Source organism: Rhinichthys klamathensis, unplaced genomic scaffold (genome assembly GCF_029890125.1).
Source record: "Rhinichthys klamathensis goyatoka isolate OS25496 unplaced genomic scaffold, OSU_Roscu_1.1 h1tg000165l_1, whole genome shotgun sequence".
Taxonomy (NCBI): domain Eukaryota; kingdom Metazoa; phylum Chordata; class Actinopteri; order Cypriniformes; family Leuciscidae; genus Rhinichthys; species Rhinichthys klamathensis.
The window spans coordinates 3381816-3404523 of NW_026606697.1; the positions used below are offsets into that span (position 1 = coordinate 3381816).

The 22708-nt window shown below is 38.6% G+C and overlaps 1 protein-coding gene across 1 annotated transcript; it reads left to right on the forward strand.

The window, feature by feature from the left end:
• Positions 1-782: 782 nt before the first annotated feature.
• mta2 (metastasis associated 1 family, member 2) lies at positions 783-20625 on the forward strand. Its single transcript, XM_056259239.1, has 18 exons — positions 783-1217; positions 7965-8032; positions 9006-9099; positions 12945-13062; positions 13210-13273; positions 15023-15140; positions 15334-15436; positions 15527-15626; positions 16459-16647; positions 16748-16822; positions 16911-16969; positions 17733-17833; positions 17946-18085; positions 18332-18560; positions 18677-18766; positions 19739-19857; positions 19942-20084; positions 20157-20625. Exons 1-18 carry the CDS (start codon positions 1190-1192, stop codon positions 20308-20310), a joined length of 1992 nt encoding a protein of 663 aa, XP_056115214.1. The 5' UTR covers positions 783-1189; the 3' UTR covers positions 20311-20625.
• The last annotated feature ends 2083 nt before the right edge of the window (positions 20626-22708 follow it).

Consider the following 22708-nt stretch of genomic DNA (forward strand, 5'->3'; position numbering starts at 1 on the left):
CAGATGAACACTGCTGATCGTTTGAGCGACTTGATATATCATACAAACAAATATCTGCATAAAATCTAGAAAAATACATTTTCGGTGTAAATTTAATGTATTGAACCTTTTATAGATGTCAGTGTGTTTCTTCCTTCAGCTGGTAGGAAACGTTTGAACGAATAAATAAACTCTTTATTGATATCCTCAGATCCATTAATATACTTTAAACTATACGCAAAACAAATGTGTTCTTGTTTATTGCTAGAAAGTAAAGAGTGATTACAGGGGACTTTGTATGGAGAATATATATATATATATATACACACAGTATATATATATATATATATGTGTGTGTGTGTAATTTATTGTAATTCACCTTTACACTGTTTATATGTTATCCATTTAAGCCCTATATATATATATTATAGATCTGAAAAGTGTGTTTCGCAGTAGTTAAAATAATATAAGGTTATTATTTTTACAACCTTATATTATTTTAACTACTTCTGTAACAGTATGTGTCGTTCATATATACCGGTGTTAATTCGTGCACATAAAATTCGTAATAATAATAAAATAATAATAAATCAATGACAATCAATAAAGTGATACAAGTCTCGCCACATTAGCTTGGTGCCCCAAATGTTCCCCAATATGCTTCTTAGAAAAATAACATTTTACATAATAATCTTCATTTAAAAAAAGCGGGAGCTCAAGTTTCTGTCTTACAGGAGTTCGCCGAATTCTAAATGACGTTAGCTTCCGAAGATGACGTTGGAGAAGGGGTGCGCGCGCGCTCGTGTATGTGTGTGTGAAACAGAGCGGAGGTGAAGAAGAGGAGGATGAAGCAGGGAGCGGAGGATGGGAGGAAGAGTGGAGTGAGAGAGAGAGAAAGAGAGAGATAGGCTGGCTATCAAGGGCTCGTGTGAAGTGTGAATGTCTGAGAGGGGCTTCGATGGGAGTTTTATCGCAGCGCCGAAACAAAGACGCGATTTTTTTACCATCCGGAGAAACATTGTAGCGGAAACTTTAAACTTTTACCCGCCAGAGCGGCAGCGCCGTGCCGGGTCCCGGCTTTGTCTCGCGACGGGGGGAAGTACGCCAGCACACGCGAGGATCAAAAGAACCAGCACCAGTTTTGGATACACATTTTGTCTACACGACGAGGGAATCCGTGATTCTTGTGTTTGTTTAGGAGAGTGAGAGAATGGCGGCCAACATGTACCGAGTTGGAGGTGAGTATTATTGTTGAAGCTAACACTAGCAGCAGGCTCGCGGGGGTTAGCATTAGCATTAGCGCGAGCGGCTGTTTCCGCCTTAGTTACAATGAGCGGAATCCCGTTGCTAAGCGAGCTAGGCTAGTTTCATTACGGCGGCTTTTGGGTTAACTCAATTTTCTTTATTTATATATGTATTAAAGGTCACTTTTAAAATGACTTGGATATGAAAACTTGCATTGGGTCGCAAACTCTTTCGTAGTTATGATTCAAGTAATTAGCCACCGCAAGCAAATGAGCTAATTATGAGGAAACCCGTCCGTTAGTTTATTCACTCATGATGGTTTTTACTCACTTTTTCAAGACTTTCATTCAAGTTTTTGTCGTACACGTTCCCTGAACCGTGCCATTCTGTCAAACTTCTGACAGCTGAATTATATGGAGTGCTTATGGGAGACTCACAGTAGAACGGGATGCAAGGACTTTCGGTTTTGTTTCCTGTTTGAAAAGAAACAAAGTCAAATAATTGTTCATTTATACTGATATCAGATGGAAATTTAGACATTTTCAACTTGAACCTAGATTTGGTGTTCGTGAAAAAGAGTTCAGAGAAGAGAAACGAATAGTTCAGTTTATACGTGCATTTATGGATCGAGAATTATTTCTATGATCATACACGTGCAGAAGATGCTTATTTGAAATAAGCTGATATAGTTGCATTAGTAAATCCATCCAGCTACAGTTTTTAGTATGCAATATATACCCATTGTCATATCTACTGTATGCTGTCATCTATTGTCAGAGATGCTCATCCTCACTGTTTATTGAAATCCATTTTAACGTTACCTTCTAATAATATTGCATGCGCGTTGACGTCATTGACTGCAGAGTGCCATGGTGTGCATTATTAGTGCTTTTATTTTCTTAAATCCGGGAATCGACTGTAAATAGGTCACGACAATCAGGCTGTGTTGCTTCAGCAGATGCTGCTGATCGATGCTTTATTGCAGTTGCAGTTTGATCAGGCAGGGTTTGATGGGAAGTTCTGGAAGAAAAACTCAGTTATTACACGCTTGTCAAAATGTATTAGAGTGTATCAAGACTGGGTTCAGAGGAAGGCAAAGTCTGCATCTGCTCACAACATATGTCATTTAAAATGTTTTATACAATTAAAGGGACAGTTCACCCAAAAATGCAAATTCTGTCATTAATTACTCACCATTCATTCATCTCAGAACAAAAATGAAGATCTTTTTAATGAAATCTGAGAGCTTTCCGTTCCTCCATTGACAGCTACGCAACTACCACTATGACGCTTCAAACAGTTCATAAAGAGATGTAAAACGAACCCATATAAATTGAGCGGTTTGGTCCACTTTTTAGTCTCTTCGTGAACTTTTTGAAACGTCAAGGTGGTGTTTGAGTAGACTGTCTAGGGGCAGAAAGCTCTTAGATTTCATCGAAAATATCTTAATTTGTGTTTTTCGAAGATGAACGAAAGTCTTACGGGTTTGGAACGACATCAGGGTGAGTAATGAATGACAGAATTAATTTTTGGGTGAACTAACCCTTTAAGAGGCTGGTTATCATCCAATGTTGGATTGTAATGTAATGATGGTTTTTGCATGGTTTGCCGGATACTTCAATGCATTTTACTGTTTGTTTGCTAGTGTTGTGGAAGGTTTAAGGTCATTAAACTTGACCTTATATTCTGGCCCCAAGCCCTTGCATCCCTACGTTTCACCTCTGTGAATCTGAAGCTTTGTGACTCAAATGCTGTCCCAGTGCTCTTTATTTTACCCATCTGATCAGAGTGTGTTTTTGTCTTTAGGCTTTATAGAATACATTAGTGATAGAACAACATATCAGCCAGTATCTGCTGAGTAGTGCTACACTCTGCTGAATTATCAGTTTGATATTTGCCCATTTTGAGAAAGTCGGCATCTGACAATAACTCTGTCTGATTGGCCGATATCCAAAAGTGTTTAAAGTCTGCATGAAAAGAAATTTATATTTTTTAATTTCACATTATTGATCTTATTAAGAACGATTCATCTGTGCATGTTTGTTTGTTTTTTTATGAAAATTTTATGTATAATATATATATTATATAATATGTAATGAAAACCTTCAGTGAAACAACCGACTTCTGGTGACGTATGACAGACTTCTACAATCATTTAGTCTGTTTAAACCCCGCCCCTTTATTACAATCAACTGCAAGCTCGCATTCAAATCTGCCTCCATCCAACCATCATTTATTTTTCGTTAATCCTTTTTTCTTGGATGTACTGCACAATACAGAAGAAAATATCTGTCGGTACTTCTGTCACATTGCAACTTTTATATATGCAATAATTTGAATGCAATAATTTGAATGCGTTGAGGCGTTATATACCTGTCGACCCTCTCGAACACTGGTGTCTAGATATCATTGATTCGTTGTATTCCTCATTTGTAAGTCGCTTTGAATAAAAGCATCTGAAATGAATAAATGTAATCTATATGTGTATTGACATTGGGCTTTGAGAGATCCATATTGTTTGACCACTAGAATCCATGTTTATATCATCTTTGTCCGGGACACTTGTGCCTCTGAACTCTTGGTTTGAATGTCGCTCTCCTATAATGCAAACATGCCACACTGTTCAGTTACTAGCAAATGTTACTGTAACAGTAAGCACGCTAAAGGATAAGGCTTCCTCTCCTCCTTTGTTCAAACATTAAGTTCAAACAAGGCAAGATGCAACTGCACTGTTTGTCAGCAAGAGACAATTGAAGTGTTTCAAACCAGGACTTTAATTGAGACGGTTTTGGTTCAGTGAAGCTTTCATTGTTTATCATGGGGTGTTAATTGAGACTTCTAATAAAGATGCAAAGAGGATACTTGTGTAGTGATGCAGGCAGAAAATTCTGGTCATGTGCGTGTTGGCAAATGCATATATCAGGTGACATTGTGTGGTCTGGTAAATAAGGATCCTGCTCTATATGAGCTAGACAGATATTTTTATCATATCAAACAACACAGTGACTTTATTTAGTTAGCTTTTTCCCTAGTGGTCAAGCAGAATGGAGTTTTTGAATGGCCAATTTTGATACTAGAGCAGAGCGGATGCTTTTATCCAAAGCGACTGACATTGCATTCAAGTTGTACATTTTATCATTCATGCATTCCCCTGGAAATTGAACCCAAAGACCTTGACGTTGCTGGCACTATTATGCTCTACTGTTTGAGCTAAAGGAATGTAATGACAATAAATGTAATGCAAATATTGATGACAAAAGAGAAATGCTGAATTGAAATGAACACTTATTTTACCCTAGAGAAATTCACTAAAATGGTTGGAAACAGGAATGTTCATCTTGACCAGCCCAAGTCATCAAGTAAGGGATAATGTACGTCTATCCGGTTGTTATCGCAGAATAAACCCCGACAGGGTGATCGGGACTTGCCTGAAGGGGTTTATTCTGCGTTAACAACCTGCTTGATGTACATCACCCCGCTTATTACACGGCTACTTGCCACATAAGTAAACAATTAGACATGAAATATTGATCTGAGTCTAAATATTTTATTAGCTTACCGAACGCAAAACTTCCACAAGGAAAAAAACATTCCTAGCAAGCGTTAAGCGTATAGCGCTGCTGAATTCAGTAACCCGGATTAGATGTGTTATCTGTTTTCAGTACGATTGACCAATCAGAATCAAGCGTTCCACAGAGCCGTGTAATAACACTGGCTTAGCAGATGTTGTGAGTTTAAAACGGGACTGGATCTGTTTCTCTGACCAATGGCAGAGCAGGGGATTGTTCAGGAAACCTGTTTGAAAACCATCATTTATTTTTGATATTTTGTTTAGTAATGCTAGTAACGCAGAAATTATGCATTTCACCTATAGGTTTACTTGAATACTATTTTTGTCCCTGTCAGTATCTCCAAGCCTCAGTGGATTTTTAGATGTCTCTGAATACCAGATGCCATGAGAGCTAACAAAACAGCACATCCCTGCTTGAAGAGCAGATGGTTAGACCCTGTTTCTCCTTAAGGGAAATTATTGATCCATGTGACTCAGTCTCTCTGATTGATGAAGCTCATGAACTTGGGAGAGAGACCTCCATTTTGATTTATCCCTTGTGGCACAGTTTAAGAACATGGCTGAGTAGAGGTGAGAAAAGAAAGCGTTAGTCCGATCAAAGATCAACGACGTCTACCAAAACGTCCAGACTAGAGCTGACCAACTCAGACCTGAAGAGAGAGAGTGATTACATAACCGAAGTGATGTGTTCAGTCAGTGTACAGGCTGTTGACCGTGCCTCGTCGTATGTGCTCTCAATATTGACCCATACCATTGCTCATGTCACTTTCTATGATTATGGATCTCTTGCAAAAAAGTGCAAATTATTGGATTGTTCATGGGTTTAGTGATGGAATCTGTCTATTTCCCCCCCACGTCTTTAGATTTGAATAGACTGTGCTTTCCTGTTGGTAGATGGAAGCATTATTCAAATCAACTAGAATACTCCACATGAAAAGGGTTGTGTAGAACTTTGTGAATAACAGGTGTTCCTGTTCGTTGGAATTGGAATGATCATTAAGAATGCACAACATATTGGAACCATATCACTTATCGGCTGATATTATATAGACTATTTTCTTCTTTTTTTTTTAAATTGATCGATATTGGATATTTAATTGTCATGCTCATTTCTCCTATTTTTCCATTTGGGGTACATTTGGTCAAGTTGTACAGTTTTGTCCCAAATGACTCACTAGTATGCTATGTGCTTATGCATAATGTACCCAACCGTGTAGTGTATGAATTTTATAAAGTTATTTTGTCATTCAACATTAGAGTCTGAAATAGGGATGGGCATTTTTGTCAACTTCGATCATTGACAGGTCTCAAACGACTCGAGTACTAATAAGTTATCAACCACTTGCTTAACCAACGTAAAATAGGTGTCGTTTTAAAGCTTAGAAGCTGGGCTGTGAATATAGGGAAAGTGACCATCACTTAACAAGTGCTTTTAATTTAGCTAAACTTTTAATTTATGTGCTCTAAAAAATAAACTGCTTTACATGAAAATGTGATCTGTCAAATCATCGTACATTAACAGATAGACTTGTGTCATATATCTTAGACTTGTGTTAAAGATCGTTGAAACGGTCTCAACTAGCAGAATACAACAGGCATATTTGTTTCAGTTAGAGACCAAACTATGAAAAAGTGCCGCTGATGCATGGGTAAACACTACACATGATGCTTCTGTGCCACTTTTTTGTTTGTGTGTGGTGGGTGGGTGTGGCCGATGTGTAGAGACCAATCAGACACTGTTACAGCTGGAGCGCGCTTGGATTGGTTTGATCGCTCAGATTGACAGGTTTTGCACCATTTGCACCGTGCACCATAGAATAGGAGTGCACAGCTGAAACAGTGCTGGAATCACTCATCAACCAGGGCTGCGTTTCTCAAAAGCTTTGTGAGATAAGATGATGATCGTGGAGACCATTGGTGGCAACAGTGGTTCTATGATCTACTTAGGCTTACGATGCTTTTAGGAAATGTGGGCTAGGATCTTATTACTTGATCTTATTATGATCAGTAAAATCACTTGTTTGGAGGGTTTTTGGACCCTTAGTTAATTATGTTTCAAAATAAATGGCTAGTAGCCTACCTAATCCATTGCATAGCTTGAAGACATTAACACATTTAAAATATGTAACTACGGCGCGCTCGCTTTTCCTCGTGTGTCTGCTGCACGTGTTTTGCACACCTCAAAACTATGCACTCTAATGATGAATTTAATCAAATTATTGTCGACAATTAATTGATCGTTGATTAATAATTAGCATTCCTAATATATGCACATGCATAGTCACTGCTGGGTAGATCAATCACAAATTGTAGTCGTTTACTGATTCCAAATGACATGACAAAAATGTAAGTTAGTAACTCAATTCATTACACATTACACTACTTTTAAATTACTTTTGACCTAACTCGTTTATCACATTGAACTTAATAGGATAATCTTGTACCATATTGATATAACAATACAAAGAGAAAGAAAATATGAGTGCATTAAACATTACGTCAGGGTTTCTGTGTAGGTGTAACTGCAGGGGGTTTGTGAGTTTAATGAAAAGCTAATGATTAAATAAATCATAAAAATTTAAAATAAATAAATAATTTTGAAATGATACAAATTCTAATACAAATGTGTTTGAAAGACAAAAGCCTCCCAAAGACATTGTTAAATGACTTGCTGAGTGCTAATTCAAATAATAATTAATGTTCGTCAGGAGCTGATTAGAAATGCAATGCTGCATTGTTGAGAAAACACTTAAAAGTGAAATGATTTCTGTAAATCCAGTTGTGAAATCCTTTGTGGCCTTTCAATTTTCCATGTAATTATAGCCACCTGACTAGTGGCTTGTGTTTGTGTGCAATTTCACAAAACTAGAAGACTTTCTGAATGTATATTAGCGATATGTTGTTTTTTTAGAAAGGAAAATTTAAAACATGAAAAAGGATTAGTGCGAATCAATAAATTCTGAATGATTTATTTTACTGCCATTGTGTGAATAATGTAATTATGAAAAATGTAATTATGTAATCAATAAAAAAGTAACTAGTCAAATTACGAAGTATTTCAAACCTTTTGGAATCTGATATATACACATATATACACATGCATGTCTTTAAGAAATGAAACTCAGTGATGTGTCACTTACAGATGGGTTTTTTTTTTTGTCTACTGCAGATTATGTGTATTTTGAAAACTCCTCCAGTAACCCATATCTGATCCGCCGAATAGAAGAACTCAACAAGGTGAGTTTTGGAACATGTTCAATCTAATCACTTAACGTAATCTTAAAGAAAAATTTTTGCTTTTGCTTCCTTTTCCTTGATGCACGCAGGTTTTTATTGTTTCCTTTTGCTTTAATTTGGCCTTAAGCTATTTTTGACCAGCATGAATTAGCCTAGACTCGAGTCAGACTGACTGTGATTGGTTGGGGCTTTTGATGTCTGCCAATCATTTATCATACATCATCAATCGGCATGTGCAGAGATTTGAACATTACACTGTACATGGATGATTGACATATGCCAGCTCTCCGCTAATGCATTGTCACTCATGACAGCGTAACAGACTGTCTCTGTCACCTGCTCCCCTCTGTTGTGCATTGCTAATGCTCAGCCATCATGCTGTTGTCTGCCGATGCACACTGGGCTGGTTGAGATGAAGACCCAGCCATAAGAGACTTATATAATGCTGAGAATGACACAGGCCTGTTTCCTGGAGCAGGGATTAAAAACACTTTTATGTAACCTCATTTTGAAGGGCTGTGAAGCTCAGGAGGATGGGTAAACTAATGGAAGTGATGTCTTTGTTCAATATGTATATATGTTAGTCACAATTCAGTTTTGTCTTGGATATACACAACGCTAACCCACGCCATGTTGCATTGAGTAAGATTTCCATATAGAGTGGTTCATTTTCAGTGCTGGAAAATGAGTAGAAATGTCGTTATTAACAGGACTCACAACTTTTTACTTTAGTGCTTAAATATTGATGCAGTTTCTTGTAAATCATAGGCAGTGTCATTCAGTCCCACTTTGACTTGATGAAAGTAGTTCCTCTAAAGTTATACTAAAACTATGGGGTTTCACAAGTCCATGACATGAAGACAGTAATAGCACTTGAAGTACTTATTTCACACATTGTGTAGAGAAAATGGCTGTATGTTCTTTTTGTGTTTAGTCTTTCTCACACTGTTTCTTGCTGCTTGTCTCCCCTAAGACTGCCAATGGAAATGTAGAAGCCAAGGTGGTCTGTCTCTTCAGGCGGAGAGATATATCTGCCAACCTCAACACTTTGGCCGATAGCAATGCAAGTGAGTACCCAACTGTTTCAGTCTTCTCTTGAGTTCACGTCTCGTCTTCACACTTAAGATAAAGCGTCACTATGTAGATGTACTATTTGCATTGAAACACCAACCGGGATTTACAGCTTTGACGGGCACACTGGGTGCTGATTTTAAGGCACCAAAGAGGATCAATCCAATGTATAAATTAAGTCAGACTTGCATATTATATAGCCATGTATTTTATACATTTTATGTCTTCAATCTGGATGGAGAAGCAAATCCCTGATCTCCCTATGGTTTTTGTTGACCATACTACTGTATAATTTTATGACCTATAATGAGTCTAAGAATTAAATTTCTACTTGTTTGAGGGAAAATCTGTGGAATATTGCAGAATAGATTTAATGATAGCATGAAATCAAGATCGACTATTCCTTTCTTTTTCTGAAGTGCACCAGCATGAATCGGAACAATAATGGCTACCTTTCACTCACATGAGATTGCTGCAATTAGCAAACGTCAATGATCCAGTCAATTCCCAATGGACAAAATCAAGTCCCACCTTACATTTTCTTTCCCTCTCCATTTCACTCAGATATACGTCACTATAAGGAAGAAAAGATTATTGCAATTTCCATTTCATGTAGAGATGCACCGATTACAATTTTCTAGGCCGATTCCGATTTTCATTGAGTTTGACGTGCCGATACCGATTTTATTTTTTCTAAGCACTTTTTTATTTTAAATAACACAAATATTTATTTTCTATATTTTTTTTTTATTTATAAAACACCATATACTTTTACCCAAACTGAATAATAAAAACAATAATAAATTTATAATAAATTTTAAATGGGTACATTATCTGACAGCCTACTCCAGTTCTTGTTAAAACACACTAAACATGCAAATTCTGTGCATTTTTGGGCACTTTTTGTGTGAAATCATATTTATTTTATCCATCCAAAGTGTGCTTTCACTTTAATTGAGCGTGAGCAGTGCAGCAAAAATAGACTCGGCGCCGAAACCGCTTCACTGCTGCTCATGCGACGCTCCTGCTCCTGGTGTGAATGCACTTATTGATTAACATGCACTCGGAAAAAAATGCGCGCCACTCACGCTTGTGGTGTGAAACGGCCGTAATTCACAAGGTTTCCTACATGTGCGTTCCCGTGTGCACGTGTGATGCTGATGTTGCGCAATGTTAATCATGCGCAGCCCGAGTGCATTTTGACCGGCATAAAATCGGCATATGTCAGACTGACCGCCCAGTCGCCGGTGAAAACCGGCCAATTCCGGTCACCAGCCGATCAATCGGTGCATCTCTAATTTCATGCCTACTTTAAGCTCCACTAAGAATTTTACCATATTTAGTGTACTACACTCTTGTATTGATGATTGAGGGTGTAATCAATTAGACAAAATATTTACTTATTCACTAATTGGACAGACAAAGGGGCAGTGCATTTGTAGAATTTTAAAATAACATGCATTTCTGTTCTTCAGAAATCTGTGGAGGTTTCTGTGGAGTTCTGCAGGTGTACATGCCAACAAGTCGAAATCAGAAGGACTTAGCAGAAGGACACCAATCTATACAGGCAAAAAAACTAGATCACTTCCATTATAATTAGGGATGGACAAGATGGTTAACTAGTCACCCAACAGAAACAGAAGGACTTAGCAGAAGTGTTATCAGCACATCCATTGTTTAGAGGACTCTTGGTTTTGTGCAAAAAAAAGGTTATCGATATTTATCCTTATATTTTGTTGAGTAACTGTCACGGTGCGGATCCACTTGTCCGTGCGACACTTGTCGCGCTGCACTCAACTTTATTCCTATGGGTGACGTCGAGCGACTTTAACGCACCCGCAAACCATCCCGGGAAGGCGGCGCTGCATTTGGAAAAATGCTGCGTGTCAAAAAAGCTGGCCGATGCCCATATTTAATATGCAAATGAATCCGTTGAACGCGACGCGTCTATCCAATAGAAGTAGAGCACATGGAGACTGGGGAAGTCTCTCGCGGGTCCCATTTGTTCTAGACGTCCTACTACAAAAACCACGCCCATAGCGGTAAACTTGAGGAACGCCCATCAACGTACAAATGTGGGGAGGCGTCGCGACACCACGCGACAGTTGTGTCGCAAAAGTGGATCCGTACCGTTAGTTTCCCTATTGAAATGACTTGTGCTCTTGGATTCATTTCATGCTATTGTTAGTCTATGCACACACACAGGTAAATCTACAGGTCTTTGGCCAACTCATCGCACAATGAGTGGTGCGAATGCTCATTAGTAAACTCAACATCTAAAAATGTACATGGAAACCGATGCCCTCTGTTACTCTCTGTCTAGTGGTTTTTGAACACTATCACGTCCTATGCAAGTGTGCTCTGTGAAAAGCATCTGATAAGGTCTGTAGTTGTCAGTTTGCTGAAATGAAGCCGCCTCAGTGACGTATGCAGCCGACAAATACGCCCTCGGGAGGATGCAGCCTTCGAAATGAGACGCTGCTAATATCTACTTTTGCACATCCCTAAATGTACATTCATTATATCACAGCTGCAGGCATCCCACATGTTTGATAAAGATGCTTCATCTCACCTACATGCATGCAGCAGTGGTTCATTTTTATGTAAATTCAGTGTACGTGAACTGCCGTAAACCAGTTGTAATTATGTCAGTGCAGTGCATTAACCTATCCATTCCAGAGTAGGGTCAGGTTTGGGTCGAGAAGGTTATTGCGTTGACATGGGCAGTTAGTGTTCAAATCCTTTGCGGTCATGAGAGGTCAGTGTCTGCTTGGCTGCCTGTTTAATACTGAACGAATCCTCCTCTTTATGTTGTGGCCGTCTACAGCACCAACACTGCCCTGTTACACAAGATCAGGGCTCCCATTTACATCACCTCCTCCTCTCTCTACCTTCTGCCCATCTTCCTCCTTCTACCCCCACCCCACCCCTGAATGGGCTCCTCTGTGCTTATCCTCAGCTGCCATCCGCCCTGTGCTCTTGGAACAAAAGAGCCTTCATGGGACCCACCGGGCCATGGCGCTCAAAGGGTTAACACTAGGTTAACACTGTCTGGCTGGTGTCTTTGTCAAAGAGTGAAAGTGTTATTAAATGCATGTATGTGTGCGCGTGCATTTGGCTCTGAGGCTGTGCATGTATGATGGATTTGTCGTATATGTCTTGAGCGCTTGTCTGCTTGTGTGTGTGTGTGTGTGTGTGTGTGTGTGTGTGAGAAAGAGAGCTTGTGGCATTTTTTTTTTAAATGCGTACTTGTGCATGGGGGGGGTTGTTGCTCAATGGGGGGATGGGCGCCTCAGGTTTGTTGCACAGGGTTTCCCAGTAAAGCTGGCAGGGACGCATTGGCCAAGGGGAGAGAAAGGAGGGGGCAGGGCCACCGGGGTGGCAGGAGGGGTTAATGGAAAGGGGTGTGGTCTGATATCCCGCCCTCTTCATTGACAGGGTTTCCTTTGGCTCCGTGCAGGGGTGGAGTCTGGTCAGATCGTCTGATAAAGTCCTGCCAGGTCTCCTCATCTTAATACGAGTATCTATTTAAGAAATATCTCGATCGCCATTGTAAATCTGCCAAAAGAAATGTTTTTAAAATGCATTCAAGTCATTTTGAGTTGACCTGCAATAATAATGGTTTGCTTCCCTTATAAGTCAACAGATCTCATGAAGGATATTCAATTTAGTTGTTTCTGAATGAGTGTGAAATTGATTGCAACCATTACTAATAACCTAAAGTGATGTGTAAATTTAAGATTTGGTCTGTGTGTGTGTGTTCTGAAAGGGAGCTGGTTCACATCAGACCTAATTGAGGCCATTAGCATCACACTCATGTTTGTGTGTGTGTGTATTTTAGGAGACTTTGAAGAGGAGTCCAAGCAGCCTTCAACCTCAGAACCGCAGAAACACCAGCTTAAGCACAGAGAACTGTTCCTGTCTCGACAGTTCGAGTCTCTACCGGCCACGCACATACGGTAAATACACTCACGCCGTTTACAGACACACACATCTGAGGATTGAATGATATAATCCCATCAGAACTCAGACTCGGGCTCCATATGTAAGGTATTTGATTTGTATTGATAGTCCTGTTTATACTGTGTATTATTGTTTTTATGCAGAGGAAAATGCAACGTCACACTTTTGAATGAGACTGATGTTTTAACTGGCTACTTAGAGAGAGAGGTAAGTGTCCACCTGCAGTGCAAGAGCACTCACTGTGTAGTCTCTTGCTTTTAAAGCTAGCTTGCTATTGCTAGCCTCTCTAAAATTGCCTACCCTACCTTTAAGTAACTGAAATATATTTTGCGTTTGCATTTTTATTCCTTTTATATACGGTTTCATTCTAAGTGCTGCATCTGCGTGATGTGACGGTGTGTGAATCCTCATATTCTGTTGTTTATGCTGCTATTTGCACATGTAAACCTTAACCCCTCCTGGAAAACAAATTTTGTTATTTTTAATGGGTCACAGGCACATATCCATTCTAATTTAATTCTAATTTAACAATCTTGTCTGTTAGCGGTTAATGATCGGTTAACGAGCTTCGTTTGTCGTTAGGGAAAAAACCTAATATGAACATCCCGAGTCAAAAGGTCTGTCATGTTTTCACCTTTTTGCTAACTTTCCTTTTTTGTGTGTTTATTACAAAAATAATTTATATATTTTCGCAACATTTTCGGTTGTAAACAAAAAGCTGATTTTTCAGCAGTGTCACCTGATCCTACAGAAATCATTCTAATGCTGATTTGGTGCTCAAGAAACAACGTTATTAATGTTAAAAACAGGTGCTGCTTATTATTTTTGTGATTTAGGTTATTATTAAATTAATAGAAAATCTTTTATAACATTATAAATGTTTTCTTTCCCTTTTGATCAATTTAATGTTTCAGTGATGATAATGGGTCTCATTCATGAAACACGAGCAGAACAAATTTTTGTGTAAATCGTGTGTAAAGTGGTTCTGGCGTAAGTTTTCGGATTCATTAAAATGTTCGTATTTTCCAAATGTTAGTTGGTACACAAGAAATCTACACCTGCTCCCAGCCACGCGTAAATAGTGCGCTTAACACCCGAGCGTTTTGCTCATTAATAAGGCTGCATTTTAATTCACCTTAATCGGGTACATATTTGCACAGCATTTTGAAAAAATATTATATATAGTAATTACATATGGTTTTTCTTATTATGAGAGCCAGTAATAGCATCTGCGATGGTGGTCCTTCTCCAGTTTGAATACTATTTTTCCAAAGTGAACTAATTCGTTTTTTGCTCTCAAGCTTAATGTCGAACCATTTTCTTCTCACTTCTGGGAATGTTCGATTAACAGATGGAACTCCATTAACTGCATCTGTAATATGCTGCCAAACTTCCTTTTTTTTTAGGACCCGATACGCCACTATGTACGCTTGAAAATAAAATGTGGCGTTTTGAATGAACTTCTGAAAATAAAACTTCAATTTCTACATCTGAGATTTTATTTTTTTCATTCGCATTCATGTCATAATATGATGCCCATATATACAGTAGTTGTCAGTCAGATTTAATGGGCGGGATTTATGGTAATTGAGAATGAACGTGCACGCGCATCCCATTTACGACTGATTGGAATTCATTAACACACACACACACATTTCACTATCACATCTGACGTTTACGAAGTATTTGTGAATCAGGAGAAGAGTTTTCGGGAAGGTCTCTTTACGTGCAAATCACTCGCATATTTACTCGTATATTTACGAATGTTTCATGAATGAGACCCAAAGTATTTAAAATCTTTCACTGATCCCAAAACTTTTGAATGGATGGTAATTTTTTTTCTTCTTGCTGTTAGATATTTTCTCTTTTACATCAAAGTGAGCACCTTATGTTGACTTAAAATGAGGCAAGTGCATCAAGTGTTTGTGTTGTCTAACGTGTGTGTTTGTTCTGCAGGACTGTTTCTTCTACTCTCTGGTGTTTGACCCGGTGCAGAAGACCCTGCTGGCTGACCAGGGGGAGATCAGAGTGGGCTCCAAATACCAGGCAGAGATCCCTGACAAACTGGCTGAAGGTCAGAAGGGTTTAAATGTCTCTACGCATTGGTATTACTAAAACATGGTCCTTTTGATGTTGAAAACTTGGACATGATTCTTATTACAATATTGTATTAACACATTTTAGGAAAAGTTTCTTGTTGGATGTTGAAGGTCTAATTCAAAACCGATTAAGTTAATTAGTAAATACAATGTTTTCCATCTCATCAGTTGAATTAGACAGTCGAGTGCAGGAGAAGCTTGAGACAAAGGTTTGGGATCCTGATAACCAGCTGAAGGATCCGCAAATAGACCAGTTCCTGGTAGTGGCACGGTTAGTATTTCCCTTCTTTTCTTTTTTGACTGACCATTTTTGCTTCTTTTAAAAGTAGCATGATTTGATTTGTTTTTATGTTCGTTTTAGGGCTGTTGGTACATTTGCACGTGCACTAGACTGCAGCAGTTCAATCCGCCAACCCAGTCTGCACATGAGCGCAGCGGCTGCATCTAGAGACATCACACTGGTGAGAGAATGGATGCATTCAATCACTCTCTTCCTTAACTACTCATAAAAGTGCATTCCTCATTCATTCACTCACACTGTAGGGGTTGTGTAGGGTTTTCAGAACATACCGGTTCTATGAAACAAATGAGTACCGGGGTATATTCGGTGCATGCTGATAGATGCTGCTTTCAAATGCTCTCGTTCGTGTTTGTTTGAGCGCTCTCTGAGTGTCAGAGGTTTCTATTTACAGCGTGCTTTTACCAGTGTTGAGCATTGTAAGCGTGTGAATGCAGTGGCCAATCAGAGGTGCTATTCAGTAAGTTAGTCAGAATCCGCTAAACAACACTGAAAACGCACAAGGTTATTATGACCAAAAAAGTGTAAACATTATGTAAATAAAATATTTATTGTATAATTAAGACTTCTTTTTTTTATCATAATGGGAGTTTTCACAAGAGTGCGTAATTCAGTGAGCTTGAACTTTAGAGATTGACAGTCTTAGTGATTATAAAGGGAGGCTCTTCTATTGCTTTGTTTCCCAGTCCCAGTCACAATCTCAATACAAGTTTAGTTTTTTCTTTTCATGACATTGGTTCAACTTTTCTTTTTAAACCGGAACAATGACCCTTTAAATGCGCGATTGAATCGGAGACTGCGATGATTGACTGTGATAACCAACTGACGAAACAAAACGGGACAATTTTTTTAAAGTATTTAATTCAGCCGTTTTTACTCTGGTACCGAAATTGAGAACCTTGAAATTTGACTGGTATTAGCACCGACTACTGAAATTTTGGTACCGTGAAAAACCTACATCTGACATACATTCACACTGTCCTTTTTGTCCGTAGTTTCACGCCATGGACACTCTTCAGAAGAACGGCTACGACCTGGCAAAGGCCATGTCCACGCTGGTGCCGCAGGGTGGCCCGGTGCTGTGCAGGGACGAGATGGAGGAGTGGAGCGCTTCAGAAGCCATGCTGTTCGAGGAGGCTCTGGAGAAATACGGCAAAGACTTCAATGACATTCGTCAAGACTTTGTGAGTTTACAACACCATAATTGACCATTTGCTCTCACACAAACTGCACTATTTGGGAAAGTTCAAACGATTTAAATGTACATTTGTTGTTGAACTGCAGTTGCCCTGGAAGTCATTAGCTAGTGTGGTCCAATTCTACTACATGTGGAAGACTACTGACCGTTACATTCAGCAGGTAAGAAGCTTTGCATGCTTTTAAAAATATACTTTTCGTCATGCATATGAATGTGTTTCTGAATCAAGTTAATTGTTTTACCCACCAGAAAAGACTAAAGGCAGCAGAGGCTGACAGCAAGCTGAAGCAGGTGTACATCCCCACCTAGTGAGTATTTAGTGTCACTGCACTTCTGAATATAAATGGCACTTTCCAAATATATGGCACAAATCGTTAGTTTTCTTTTTCATTAATAAATGCACAAATCCCATGTAATTTAGAGAGAGAATAACCGATCAAGAGTCTGGAGTCTGTAATGTTTTGAAATAAGTATCTTATGCTCATCTAGACTGCATTTATTTGAACAAAAATACAGTGAAATGTAAAATAATGATTTTCTGTTTTAATATATTTTAAAATGCAATTTATTCCTGTGATGCAAAGCGGAATTTTCAGCATCATTACTCCAGTCTTCAGTGTCACATGATCCTTCAGAAATCATTCTAATGTGATGGATTTGCTGCTCATGACATATTTCTTCTCATTATCAATATTTAAAAAATGATTGTGCTGCTTATTATTTAGGTAAAAACCGTGATACTTTTTTTCAGGATTATTTGATGAATAGAAAGCTCAAAAGAACACCAGTTATATAGATTTTTCTTTGTAACAATGTAGACGTCTTCTCTGACTCACTCTTGATTAATTTAACGCATTCTTGCTGAATAAAAGTATGAATTTCTTATTGTTGAACATAAAATGATCATAGCATGAAAAGTAGCTATTTATGTTACCTATTCTGGTGTACAGTTTGAAAAAAAAATATTAAGATTAGGGGTTTTTTTGCTGTATGAAACCAACTTATCAGACTCTTTCCTGTTGTATGTTTGTGTCTGCTTTTTGGGAATCTAAATTTTGTTTTCTCCTTCAGCACCAAGCCCAACCCCAATCAGATCATGGCACCTGGAAATAAACCTGGCATAAATGGTGCCACAGGCTACCAGAAAGGCCTCAGTTGTGAAAGCTGCCATAGTGAGTGAACTCAAGTCACTGTACACATCCATGGCTTCTATTTAGATATAAGCTCAAACATCCTGTATATTAAAATCAGTGTATTCATCGATTGTACTTGTTACTCCTCCAGCTGCCCAGTCTCAGCAGTGGTATGCATGGGGCCCTCCCAACATGCAGTGCAGACTCTGTGCTTCCTGTTGGATTTACTGGAAGAAGTATGGTGGTCTTAAGACCCCCACTCAACTAGAGGGCGCCACAAGAACTGGCTCAGTATGTGAATCCTGTCTTTTTCCTTCATGTACCTATTGACAATGATTACTCTATTATAAAAATATTAGGCTTTAATGCTTACAAAAAATTAAAAGGAAATATATCTTGTAAGTTTCATTAATTTTCTTGCTGCCTTGTTTATTTCAGGCCAAACGTTTTAAAGAGACTGTTTTGGTTTTTTTTATACTAAATGGAAAACAGAAAATTACCAAACCAAACGATGAGCATGATGTATCTTTCCAATAGGATGCAGCTCCACGTGGTCACATGACCCGCCAGGAGGTACAGGGCATGTCCCCGTTTACCAGCAGTGCGGGAAGAGCTAAACTTCTGGCTAAAAATCGGCAGACCTTCATCTTGCAGACCACCAAACTCACTCGAATCGCCCGTCGGGTGTGCCAGGACATCCTGCAGTCCCGCCGAGCAGCCCGTCGCCCCTACGCTTCCATTAACTCCAATGCTGTCAAAGCAGAGTGTGAGCAAACATTTGTTGTTGTTGTTTTCTTCTGGGGATTTTTAGGATTTTTCATCTAGGGATTTTTATTGCTTTTATCTCCAGATTCTCTTTGAATGCCTCTTTTTCTCTTTTAGGTATGATAAGACTTCCTAAAGCAGCAAAGAGTGCTATGAAGAACCGCACTATTCCTCGACCGTCCCTCATCAATATAGTTAAAGAATTGGGTATGGCTTTAGCATTACATCAAAACCAAAAATAGTGATATCAAAGCGTTGTTTTAACATTAAATTACACACATCACCTTTAAAGGGTTAGTTCCCCCAAAAATAAAAATTGTCATCAATTACTCACCCTCATGTCATTTCAAACCCGTAAGACTCGCATTCATTATTGGAACACAAATGAATATATTTGAATGAAATCTGAGAGATTTCTGTCCCTCCATTGACAGCTATGCAACTACCACATTACCGCCTCAAAAAGTAAAGAGATCGTAAAACTAATCCATATGAATCGAGCGGTTTAGTCCAAATTTTTTAAGAGACTCGATCACTTTATATGATGAACAGATTGAATTTAGGCTGTTATTTAAATATAAACATTCATCAACACACACATCAGGTGTGATAAACAGAAGCTCAAGCATGTTCGCTTGACGTGCGAGAACCAATGAGGTTCATTCTCGTGTTACGCAGCATGTTTGAGCTTCCACAAGTTTTGTTCTCGCGCATCAAGCAAGTACAGTTGAAGTTCTATTTATCTATCTATATGTGAATAAAAGCCTAAATTCAATCTGTTCATCACATAAAGCGATCGAGTCTCTTCAGAAAATTCGGACTAAACCGCTCAGTTCATATGGATTAGTTTTATGATCTCTTTATGAACTTTTTGATGCATCAAATTGGTAGTTGCATAGCTGTCAATGGAGGAACAGAAATCATTAATTCATTCAGTCATCAGTCAAGTTCGTGTTTCGAAAATTAATGAAAGTCGACATGAGGGTGAGTAACTGATGACAGAATTTTCATTTTTGGGTGAACTAGCCTATCCCTTTAATGGTGGGAAAATTAGACATAAAAGTGAATTAAATTGTTTGGCACAGTGTTTCTTGAAAAAAAAAATAATAATAATAATTTAGAACAGATCGATTTGAGTTCATGTTTGAATATTAAGGGTTATTATGCTCTTTTCTTCAGCTATTCAAGCTCCTTTGAAACTCAAAGCACCTCGAGGTGCTCCAACACCAATCAACCGTAACCAGGTCAACCAGCCTCGAAGCGCATCCGCCCTACTGGGCAAGAGGCCCTTCGACAACGTGAGTATTCCTTACAAATATACATTAACCTTCTCACAGGTCGAAAATAGTGTGCATAGATCTAAGCGCTCTCATTGGCTACAGGCTGGAGGTCATTCTTTCTCCACCAATGGAAGGCCGTTCGCATCGGGAATGAGAGCAGCCAACCAGTCAGTCATTAAGAGGCAGAAGGTCAGTCAAGGAGATGCTCCAAATCCTGTGGTGTTTGTGGCTACGAAAGACACCAGGTATGTTTCAAAAACATCTTAATGTCATGTTTTGCTTTTACCTGGGACTAATTCCAAGTGTGTGATTCACAGAGCCCTGAGGAAACACCTCACTCAGGCAGAAATGAGGCGGGCGGCCAGAAAACCACACCTTCCGGTCAGAGTCAAACTTCCCGTGCCACCCCGGCCACTTCCCGTACCCATCTTACCTTCCAGCACCAGTGAGCCAATTGTGTTGGAGGACTGAGCGATGTTCCAGTAGACCACATCCATTGCCAGAGCATGTTAAACCCACCAATCATCAGCTGTTCTTCCTCATTCCTCGTCTTCTGTTGTCCCCCCAGAATCCCACATGCACAACCACGCTCACGGGAAAATGGCGTACCGCATACTCTTACACCAGCATACACCAGAATTCATAGCGTTTTACTCCCAGTGGTAAAGTTTAAGGGTTCGATGCCCTGCTGTCCCGTTGCTTTTTTTAATGGCAAATTCTTTTAACTGTGTAATTTAAAGTGAATCATGTTCATTCTAAGATGGTGTAAAAGCACACTTTATTTTTCTCCGGTTTTGTCGTTATTTGTATAAATATCAACAAGATTTTTCAAGAGTTTGATTCTTGTATGTATGGAAAGTGGGATTTAAATGTGTGAGGGAGTATGTGGTCTTTTTACCATCATTTTCTTAATTTCTTAGGTCGCCTGTGTTCAAAACAAAAATCACCCTTTTTCATGCTAAATAGACAACAAATAAATGATTGCGCTGCTCCTTTTATTTCAGCCTTTCAGGCCTAGCTGAATTGTGAGAGATGGAAGGCATTACAGCAAAAGTATTACAACGGATCTGCAGTTGGGTTGGTGTTTATTGATCGCGACCTGGTTTCTCAGACAATATATTGTTTATTGTGATTATGGATCCAAAAATCCAGTCAGTGATATTTGAAGGTCTTGTAGGATTCTAGCTGAAAAGCTTGTCTTATAATGAAAACACATTTTTGATGATTTAGAAAGGCTTTCTGGTTTTAGTAAAGTGTTGAAGGTGTTCATGAATGTAAGGCGAATCTAGGTTTGAGGTGGTCTCTAATAGGAGGTTGGATGTTGCAGTCAGTTTGGCCTGTTTTGTACCTCAATAATTGAGCTTTTTCCATCAACGACTTGAACAAAGCCATAAAAATTTGTTTTTCACTTCTGCTCTTTTTCCAAACATGTTGACGCACTAGCATTTGTGTTATAATGGTCTTGTGAGCTACTGGGAAGCTAATTATAGCAATTGTAGATAATGAGAGAGGGAAAAGAGGTTTTTGAGTTTTTCTAGTAATGACTCGATATAGGCTGATGTTGATTCATACTTCTCCCAACCCCCATATGAGTTTTTTTTTTGTTTTGTTTTTTTGTAAACTGGATCTGGTGAGAGATAGAAAAGCTGTTTTGAGGTTTCCTTGTCATGGCTCAACTATAGGGTAATATTGATACATATTTCCGCCTTATGATTAAGCTTTTTTCTTGTCATTTCTTTTTTTTTTTTTTTTTTAGCTGAACGGTTGAGCATTTTGACAGATTTCCTGGTTTGCTGAGGTTCATCAACACAAAATTTCATTGTAAATTGTTCCCCCCATTAGGGGTTTTGTAATGTTTCTTAAACAAATGGAGCGTGCACTGCACACTAAAGACACAAATAAATGTTAACCTGTCCCCTTTTAAGTGTCACCAGTTTTTTATGAAGGGGGGTTTGTGACCCTACAATATTTTGGCAAAGCGTGAAAAAAAAAAATACATGTTAACATGAATCTCCATAATGGGAAAAGTTGGGGAGGGAAGACTGGTTGATTTTAGGGTTTGATTCAAGGGTGTGAAGGATTTCAGCTTTGTCAAATCAATGACAAGTTTCTTTCAACTCACAACTCAAACTTTTTTTTTTAATATTCCAGTGTCTCTGTATCCTTTAATGTATCTTGTGATAAGAAAATAAAGATTTTTTTGTTTGTGGTCCTAAACAGGCAAATTTTCATCTTTCTTTAGAACAATTACATGGGTATTGATTTATTTGCACTTGCAGCGGACCTTATTCGTGGTATTTTCGCGCACGAAAACAAGGCTGTGGATAGGCTACACACAAGCGTGGATAAACCTTTCTGGTTATGTGCAACAAACTTCCGTATTCTGTAAAACAGGTTGCAATGCTTCCGGTCCATGTCTTTTAAACGTGCTTCATTAAATCATGAGCTGTTTTAATCAAGATGCCTTAAAGAAGCTATTAAAGATTATCATAACCTACTGTATGTGCATCGCATATGCTGATTGATATCTAATGTGTTTTTTTTCTCACTAACATTAGGATATTAAAATGGAGTAAAACGCCAGCAATCAAAATAACTAACGTTAGCTAATTATCTTAAAAGTCCATAGATACCGCCATCAGTTCATACTGCCGTTAACACATTTTCCGACAAGCTGATGCGATAAGACCAGGTATCCATTTAAATTTTCGCCATGACACCTAATATCCCACGTAAAATGTATTCTCTTAAAATATGCGTAAACCAAGTAAGTTAACAGTAATGTTAGACACTCCGTACAGACAGTCAGTCACACAGTGTGTGTATCAGAAACAGTTTACACTTACTGTACATCTGACATTATCAGATA